At 37.5% G+C, this 10,144-nt stretch overlaps 1 protein-coding gene across 1 annotated transcript in view; it reads right to left on the bottom strand.

The window, feature by feature from the left end:
• Positions 1 to 10,144, bottom strand: part of Gfm2 (GTP dependent ribosome recycling factor mitochondrial 2) — a 47,884-nt gene that overhangs the window by 672 nt on the left and 37,068 nt on the right. Inside the window, 4 exon segments of the mRNA XM_053743411.1 lie at positions 1,129 to 1,311; positions 4,622 to 4,737; positions 5,025 to 5,204; positions 8,188 to 8,326. Coding sequence (XP_053599386.1) covers positions 1,129 to 1,311; positions 4,622 to 4,737; positions 5,025 to 5,204; positions 8,188 to 8,326 — 618 coding nt within the window.

Here is a 10,144-nt window from a genome sequence, read left to right as displayed (position 1 = left end):
TGTTGCTGATAAGGTTTATCTATAGCACTTTCTTCAGGCATATTTTTCCAGAAAAATATTGAATATAAAAATACTGTGGAGAACAGAAAAATCTAGCCTCATGTAGGTAGATGGCAGATACAGTCTTTGTATCTGGTATTTGGTAAGATGACTTCCATTAATGGAACCACCATTTGACCCAGCTATCCAACTCCTTGGCCTATACCCAAAGGACTTAAAATCAGCATACTACAGTGACTCAGCCACATCAATGTTTGTAGCAGCTCAATTCATAATAGCTAGATTGTGGAACCAACCTAGATGCCCTTCAATAGATGAATGGATAAAGAAACTGTGGTATACATACACAATGGACTATTATTCAGCCATAAAGAAGGATAAAATGGCATTTGCAGGTAAATGGATGGAGCTGGAGAATACCATGCTAAGTGAGATAAGCCAACCCCCTAAAACCAAAGGCCAAATGTTTCTCTGATAAGTGAACACTGATATATAACAGGGGTGGGGGTGGGCTGGGGGCAAGGGATAAGGAAAGAATGGAGGAACTTTTGGATTGTGTAGAGGGGAGAGAAGGGGGTAGGAAAGATGGAATGAGACAGACATCATTACCCTGTATACATGTATGATTACAAGAATGGTGTCTCTACATAGTGTACAACTAGAGAAATGAAAAGTTGTACTCCATTTGTGTATAATGTATGAAAATGCATTCTGCTGTCATGTATAATTAAATAGAAGAAACAATAAAAAAAAAAAAACATAAAACCTTAAAAAAAAAAGATGACTCCCATTCTTACTGCTCTATTGGGACTCAGGTGCCTAAGAGCAGAAGAGAGGAGAGAATGATATTGGCTTTAAACCAATGGAAGAAGGAAATAAATGCATGGAAAGTAAAACAAGTTGCCACATTTTGATACAGCACATCTCAACCTTTGTGGTCCTAGGATTAGATAACTGTTGGGGCGGGGGTGGCGTCAAGGACTGTAGCACTTCAGGGAGTTCTTTCTAAAGTCCTGTCCATTTCTTATGGTTGAAACTTAACATGCATTCTCTAAATCAAAGTCCTGTTTTTTACCTGGTATAAACACATACATATATATATTTATATATATTTTTAAAAGTACTTACCATAAGTTCTGCTAAGGGAACAAATCCAATAACAACTTTGTTGTCCTGGCGAGTCTGGATTTCCTGAATGTTCCCTCTCCTTTGTGCCAGATCTGCCAAGACAGGGCTGAGGTAATCTCTAGCCACTGTAACTTCAAGATTCATCAGGGGCTCTAAAACTTGCTTGTCAGCTTTCTTCAGAGCCTAAAGAAATTAAGGATTGTTAACCCCTCTTTCATAAACTGGAAATCAAATTTCTGCTAAAGAAAAAAGGAAGATTCATAAAAACTGAAATACTATTCATACAGCTCTAGCAAACCTGCCTGCTTTAAATCTCTCCACAGAGGTCATCTTTTATAAATCAAGAGTTTCAATGTTTACATATACAAACTAGTAGCCACATGCCAGAGAGGGCAACCAAGGAGGCAAATAAAGGAGAGCTTAAAAGAAGAGAAGAAATTTAACACAGTAAGATAATAGAAATATAACTACTTAAAACGATTCCTTTCTTGCATAACACTTTGTTCAGAATATTAAGACTTTAAAAGCCAAGAACATGCACATAAAGAAAAAAAAACATGGAAAATTAAAATGTCCTTCAGGATAAAAGGATATAGCAGGAAAAGATAAAAAGAGGAAATAAGTTACAACTAAAGCAGAACTCTATAACTAAAGGGAACATTATGTGCCCATGGAACTCTCCTCGGTTCTCTCTCTTCTTCAGAGTCTTTTCCTTAACAGTATTACCTAACCACAGAAATTAAAAAGCACCTTCTGCAAAGTTTCCATAAAATATTAGCACACGGTCTCTGGTCCAGTCCTGAGCCAGACCACAGTCTGCTCCGTTGGCCAGTTTTGCAATAGGGTCTGAAGCTTCCTCATACGCCCCAAGTGCATCTCATTTTATTTTCTAAACACTTCTCTGCTTGTCCCTGTTTCTTTCTTCTTCTTCTTCTTTTTTTTTTTTTTTTTTTTTTTTTTTTGATATAGGGTATTAGACCCAAGGGCACTTAACCAAAGAGCCACATCCCCAGTCCTTTCTTGTATTTTACTTAGAGACAGGGTCTCAGTTATTTAGGGGCTCACTAAGTTGCTGAGGCTGGCTTTGAACTTGTGACCCTCCTTCCTCAGACTCTTGAGCCACTGGGATTACAGGGATGTGCCACCACGCCCAGTTTGTCCCTGTTTCAGCTGATAACATTACCAGTTTCCATTCCAACTGGACATGCATCTTTTACTTCCTTTTCCCAGTAAGCTGTTAACATCTCCATTCCTATTGCTGCTATTCTAATTCACACCTCATCTGCTTCCTGGCCTAGATAATTTCTTTCCTACTCTGATCCCTTCTGTACTGATTATAATTCTATCTTCAAACATATTATCTCAAACTGTTCTCAGAACAGAGTTAAAAGTCCTTAATAAGGCATTTAAAGGTTTCTCTACAGTGACCCCATTTTACTTTCCAACACTTTTTTCACTAGCCCTGCCTTCATCTGTTACTATTACCTAAAGGAATGCTTTTCTCTCTCTCTGGAATGTCCCCTTCCATGTCCAAATCCTTCCAAATCATCAGAGCTTAGACACTAAGGTCTAAGAATTCTCCCTAATCCTCTCCTCCTCAGCTTTTATGGTACTAAATCTGTTCTAATACTCTGGCTATCTGGCTATACTCAGTTGCCTTACTTAATTACAAGCTCTTTAGGTGGAGAAAAAATTGAAATCATCCTATCTGTGTCCTCATGCCCAATGAACTATAAGCACACTACTGATGGCTCAATATCTAAGAAGCACCATTAACTTCTCATAAGCAGAGACGTGCTTTACTAGATTAACAAGGCAGGAAAATTTCCATAGTAATATTTCATCTAAAGTAATGAATGAATTAAATTAACATCTAAATGTAAGCCCCATAAGTTAATTCTCATTTTCTAGTATAATCTATAAAAAGGCTAGTCAATCAGGAATACTTGAACTTTTTTTTAAAGGCACATTATATTCTGAATGTCAATATAATGGGGTTTGGGTTAATGTAGAAGCATGCCATCTTTTGAATTACCATTATTTCAGTATCAATTTAAGGAGAACTTTAAAATTTACTTGAAGGTAAATGTTCTCAACAATATAATCATGACCACAAGTGATATTTCTGACTACACTCTTAAGTGAACAATATTTAGTCTTGCCAGGCGAGGTAGCACACCTGTAATCCCAGTGGCTGGGGAGGCTGAGTCAGCCTCCACAACTTGGCAAGACCCTGAACAACTTAGCAAGACCCTGTCTCTAAAGAAAATATTAAAAAAGGGCTGGGGAATGTAGCTCAGTGGTTAAGCACCCACGGGTTCAATCCCTACTTTAAAAAAAAAAAAATTTAGTCTTTCTTTTTTAAGTATAGCTTTTTCTTTTTAAAATCCAAAAGCTTTTTAAGAAGTATGAATTTAGGGTCTGGGGGTGTTTCTCAATGGTAGAGCACGTGCTTATTAGCATGCATGAGGCCCTGAGTTCGAGCCCAGAACAAAAAAAATAAAAATAAAAATAAAACCCACAAACTTGAACTCATGAAAAAAACACTCAAGTTCAGTCTTCTTAAATCAGGGACTTGGGGTGTTTATAATTATGAACTCAAATAAGACTACAGAGCACCTGGCGCAGTGGTGTATACCTGTAATCCCAGCAGTTTGGGAACCTGAGGCAAGAAGATCACCAGTTCAAAGCCAGTCTCAGCAACGTGGAGAGGCCCTAAGCAACTTAGCGAGACCCTGTCTCAAAATAAAAAATTAAAAGGGTTGGGGATATGGCCCAGTGGCACCCCTGGTACCAAAAAACAAACAAAAAAAAAAAAAAAAAAAAAAAACCCACAGAAAATGAGGTCTGAAAAACACTCAACTTTAGAAAGAACACAGAGATCAGTAGTCAGTGCACCACAGTCCTAGGAGCTGATCCAGCTCTGGTGGGTCACTGAGGCAAGACGCAGAAGGTCTGTGACACTCAAGGACATCATTCCAGATAACCATACCAAGACCACATGCTTGATGCTTTGAGAAGGGAAGATACCCTAAATGTGTTATTAAGTAGGACTTCTCTGATTTCTTAATAAAGCAATCTTATTTGAATAAACATGAACTCCAAAATTTTAGGAACCAACATCAGATCTTCAGTGTCCTTTAGATTATGGTTCAGGGCTAAACTAACCCCAGATCTGTCCCCTATGCATACTTACCTACAAATCTGCCTCTAAAGGCTTGTATCTGGGATGGAAAAGCACAGAATGCCACTTAAGGAAACTTGTCTCTTTCCCAAAAATCAAGATGATATTTTAATTCCAATCTGTGTTACTAGTAATTTCTAAGATCCTCTTTCAAATAAAAACTTGTGATTAAGAAACCAAAGATTCTCCATAGCAACTCCTGTTGACTATAAGACTCAGGAGGCAAGAAGAACAGGTCAGGTTCCATAAGCACAGCTGCCTGCGAGATCAGTAGTCACCTTACAGCAGAAGCATTAGGATAGTCTATACCTTCTGTACACATCTGGAGACACAGGCAGAAACCATAGTTGTGGAGGTACCAGGATGAATTACCATAGAATGTAAAGTAATTGCCACATCTTGAATGGGGGATCCAAGCAACGGTCCTATGCAAGGGGGGAGAACTATATTAGTGCTCAATATGTAGTGAGGAGGAGCAGGAGAGCAAAGAAAAAAAACACTAGTAAAGTTAGAAAAAGATAAAATAATCTAAGAGAAACAATGATAAGGAGCTGGGAGTATAGCTGAGTGGTATATTATGTGTTTAGCATGTATGAGACCCTGGGTCCATCCCCAGCACCACAAAGAGTGAAAACAGAAAAAGAAAAAGAAAAAGGAATGACTAAATGGTCAAGTGGGATACTATATGCTTGCCCTCACTGAAACACCTTACCTTGAAGGAATGCACTGTGAATTCCATTTTCGATGGCCTCTTGAGAGGCCTTCAAAAGGTCTCCACTGACACTTTCACCATACTCAATCACTGGCGTAACAGATGGCTTTTCAGTCGGCCTTGCCTCTAGTTCTACAGTCACAAGATGCCGTTTGTCTCCAAAAGTTCTGTCTAAGGTATCTAAGAACAAATTGAACACGGTACCTCAAGAGATTTGTTCTGGAAAGATGTTAAGATGTTATTTATAATTGGCAGAAAAACAAGCAGCAACCTCAAGGTCTCAAGGAAAGAAAAAATGGGAATAGCTTAATAATGGTACTAAATACCATAAATACTATTTAAAAACCCAGGGTAAATACAAAGCCTCTCCTTCCATGTTTACCAATGCTAAAAACCTGCTCTGAACCACCTGCTGATGTACTGCTTTGGTGTGCAGATGTGTTGAGGTACATAATATTATACTTTTAAACTTTTCAAACATCTTTTGTGATGGAAATACTTTAAATTATAAGCTTTTTATTAAAAAGTAACACTCGGGCTGGGGTTGTGGCTCAGTGGTAGAGTGCCTACCTAGCATGTGTGAGGCACTGGGCTCCATTCTCAGCACCACAGACAAATAGATGAATGAAATAAAGGTCCATTAACAACTAAAAAAAAATTTTTTTTAAAAAAGTAATACTCAAATGATAAAATATTTAAAGAATGCAAATGGCTAGCCAATGAAAACTAAAAGGTTTTAACACTGCCCACCCACAAACTCTTCAATTTCATATATTCTTTCAGCAATATTTTATGCACTTATTGTTTATGATTTCCCAAAAAATGAGTAAAAATGTTTTTTTATAAAACTAAAAACAGCAGCTCTCATTTTTTAACAACCAACAATTGATACCAAACTCAAATATTAAACAAAACTATCTTGTATTTATGTGAGAGGTCATGTAACACAGTGATTTCAATTAAAAATTAATTTAAAAGTTTTTCATAACTCCTTTTTATACTTTTATCTTAGGAAACATTTCATATTTAATAAGGTACACACAGGCTAAAAATAAATATTCACAAACTTCAAAATACTAGAGAAACAGATTACCAATACCTAGAAGCCTTCTGAAACAAGTACTATCATATCATATGCAATAACTCCCATGGTTTTCTGTAGTTCTATCACATATGCACATGTCCTTAAATAATATCATTTACGTCTGCTTTGTTCTGAATCTGTTATTGCACTGCATGTATTCTGCGGCTTGCTGTTTTTGCGTCACATGTTTGTAGAACATCGGGGTTATTTTCTGACCCCAGCCCTCCCTGGGAAGCATCTGCCTCCCAAAGGTAGGCGCTTGGCATTCCACTATGAGGAAGAACTCTCCCCCTTCTTTCCCTATTTGTACGTCTGTGTGTTAGCAGTACGGATTTGTGAATTCATATTTTTCTCAATGGTCTATGATTATTGTACTTAATTACCTTGGTATTTGATGAATCCAGATTTGGCAGTGGAGCCTCCTGAAGATGGTTCCTATGTCTTTGTGATATGCTCCCACTAGTTTTTTGAACATTTCTTTTTCCCAGGTCATGATGTTCCATTGCCTGCTTATTTTTGATAGTCCCTCTTCCTTGTTAATACTTCCTACCCCTTCTTTTATGTTCTAAAAAATAATTCTATATTTCCCACTGTAAATTCCAATGTCTAAAGTCTTGGCAGGTCTGACTGATGTTTTGTTATCTCTGCTGCCTTTTTTTTGCTCATTGAGTCTTTTCTCAGTTTCATGATTAGGAAAAAAAAAAAAAAATCTGAGTCTATACTCCTTTATCTGTGGGAATTTGAGGCCTGGGCTGAAGACACCTTTCTCTGGAGAGTTTTGTTTTGTTTGTTTGTTTGTTTGTTTTTCCAGGCTCCCTGGGATGCTACCAAACAATGAGCACGTAACACTAAATTCTTCTTGGAGTTCTTCAGGTCATACTAGTTCTATGAATTAGGCTAAAAACCTGTATCAGAAGCCTATAGTTACAAATTCTCAGAAATTTTGCAGCTACCCTTGGAGTTGGACATGTTTCCTTGCCCTCTACTTTTGTGGCGAAGATTTTTCATAATTAACTCTTTCCATGAGGATGTGGTCTTTCAGTGCTGGGTTAGAGATGATGACAGATTCTTCTAGAACAGTTACTGGCTGTGGATGCTCACTTATTTTCCTAGATCCGTTTCCTCTTCCTTTTTGATCACTGGAAATTCGTTACATTCTCACTAAGTCAGACATTCTAAAGAGTTTTATTTGTTTGTTCCAGATATATAGTCCCAAAACAGAACTTTTGTATCATTTGCTCCTGTATTTTACTTGTTAAATTTTTTAAACTTCAGTGAAATGTAATCACCTAAACACTTCAGAAAAAAAAAAATTTTTTTTTGAACTAGGGATTGAACTCAGGGTGCTTTAGCACTGAACTATATCCTTAGCCCTTTTTATTTTTTATGGTGAGACAGAGTCTCACAAAATTGTTGATGCTGTCCTTGAACTTCTGATCTTTCCCTCAACCTCCTGAGTAGTTGGGATTATAAGAGCGCACCACCATGTCTGGCCTTCATAAACTATTGAGGTACTTAAAAGTACCTAGTTATACTGAAGCTCTTTTTTCTACATTATTTCACAAACCTATGTTTTCCCTTGGGGTTGTGGGGTTGAGTAGCAATAATTATTTTGTTATTTTGCTTAAAGAAACAAAATCGAAATTATAAGTAGAATGTCCATGAGCTCTCTCATTTCAGAATAAAAATATAAAAACTGTACTTTCTCAAGAATGCTATCAGCATAGGATTTCCATATTTATTAAAGCAGAATTCATTTTCCCTTCACTTTATAGAGGAAAACAACACATTGACTTTAAATTCTTATACTTGCTTGGTGGTAAAAACTGGGATAAGCTATCCATTTCACTGCCTTATCAAAAGGCACTATGACCACTGAACAGCACATCTGTTTGACGAGAGGCTCATCCAGTAGATGTTATCTGTGGCAGTGACACAGGGCATTCTGCTTAAAACAAATGAAAAGATCTACACATATTGAAACTGGAAGACAGTGACTGTAAACCCTATTTTAAGCAACTAAACAGAAAGACAGAGGAGAGAATAAAAACATCAAGTCCTAAATGTTTTATTTTTTACCTGTGGCACGAACTGAATTTAGGATGGTCTCTCGGTAAGCCACCTGGAGAGGCCCTAGATAGGTCTCTAGGCCATATTCCCTCTTGATCCGGTCATGAATAATCTCAATATGTAGTTCCCCCATACCACATAGGATAGTCTGGGATGACAAGGGGAAAAGGACATTTAAAATTGTAAAATATTATGTAAAATATGATATTAATATATATTTAAGTAATTTTTCATTAATTATACACTTAGTTTCCTTCGCAATTTCTTTGGGGGTGGGGGCAGGCTCCTACATCAAAACAGTTTTTTACTTTTCTGACTAGAATAATAAATGAAATCACCTGGCCAGTCTCTCCTTCCATGACAGTTCAGTTATAATCTGAGTTAGTTGCATCTGGCTAGAACTGCCCTTCCCAACGACAAAGCTAAGCTCTAGCAAATGGATCATGAATGCAAATAATATTTATAACTTCTGGACTGTGCTTTTAGGAGGAGGGTAAAATCCTCCTTCCAATTAATGAAGTAGGCATCTGTGTTGAAACTGTGGCTCAGGGCAATACCACGTGAACAGGGAAGACAGCCTCCTCCCCAAACATTTCCCAACCATCCTATGCACCTTACAGTTTTGTAAACAGTCAAAACCTCTAAAATAAATTGAACCTTCATGTGAAAGAGAAACTGACTTTCACCTTTTCTGAATCAATGTTATTTTGGGTCCTTGTTAGAACAGCCAAATTCGCATCAAAATCAATGATGTGATCATTTCTTTTCAACAATGAAGGTTATACATAAAAAAAGATCTTTGTGAACTTGGAATGGAACCACTTGACCCAGCTATCCCACTCCTCAGTTTATACCCAAAGGACTTAAAATCAGCATACTACAGTGACGCAGCCATATCAATGTCTACAGCAGCTCAACTCACAACAGCTAAACTATGGAACCAACCTAGATGCCCTTCAACACATGAATGGGTAAAGAAAATGTGGTATATATACACAATGGAATATTACTCAGTCTTAAAGAAGAATGAAATTATGGCATTTGGAGGTAAATAGATGAAGCTGGAGAACAACATGCTAAGCAAAAGAAGTCAAACCCAAAAAACCAAAGGCCAAATATTTTCTCTGATAAGCACATGCTGATTCATAATGGGTGGGGGGGGGGGTTAGATAAGAAAGAAGGAACTTTGGATTGGGCAGTGGGGAGGGGCATGGGGTGGGAAGGACTGTGGAATGAGATGGACATTATTACCCTATATACATGTATAGACTATACTACCAGTGTAACTGCACCATGTACAGTCAGAGGAACACAAGTTGTGCTCCATTTGTATACACTGTGTCAAAATGCATTCTGCTGTCAATGTAGAGCCAATTAGGACAAATAAAAAAATAAAAAATAAAAAAAAATTTTAAAAGAAGGTCTTTGTGTATAAGAAGGAGCACAGTGCAAGGTGTATGTATTTGCTCTTATTCATACGCCATCTGTGTACTATACCCAGAGATGGATCTGGCCTTTGCTCTTGGCTACTGGAAGAGGCCTGTGGAAAGTCCTACCTTACAGAAGAATCTCATGGCTTTGCCCACCAGACAATCTAATAATGATTTATGATGTAGACTTTGGAATGAACACATCTTATCAACTCTGACCTTTAGAGAAAATGGGAGACTAAATTATTAGCCCCAAACTACGGGAGGCCTGAAGACTAAAGGTCAACCACAAAGGCAGTATGTATCAAGTCCCAGTAAAAATTCTGAACACAAAATGCTTGGATGAGTGTCTTTCTTTGGTGAAACTCAGCCTGCAGGACAACATGTCCCTGAGGATGAAGGATGAAGACTGCTTTGCATTCAGAACCCTCCCAGACTGGCCCTGTGTCTTCTTCCTGTGGCTGGTTCTAATTTATATTCTTTTATTATAATAACACTGTAATAAAAAAATTTTTTTTAAAGAATTACTTGGTGTA

Source organism: Sciurus carolinensis, chromosome 6 (genome assembly GCF_902686445.1).
Source record: "Sciurus carolinensis chromosome 6, mSciCar1.2, whole genome shotgun sequence".
In the NCBI taxonomy this organism is placed as follows: domain Eukaryota; kingdom Metazoa; phylum Chordata; class Mammalia; order Rodentia; family Sciuridae; genus Sciurus; species Sciurus carolinensis.
The sequence above is the reverse complement of the archived record's forward strand: the minus strand, read 5'-3'. Positions and strand labels throughout refer to the sequence as shown.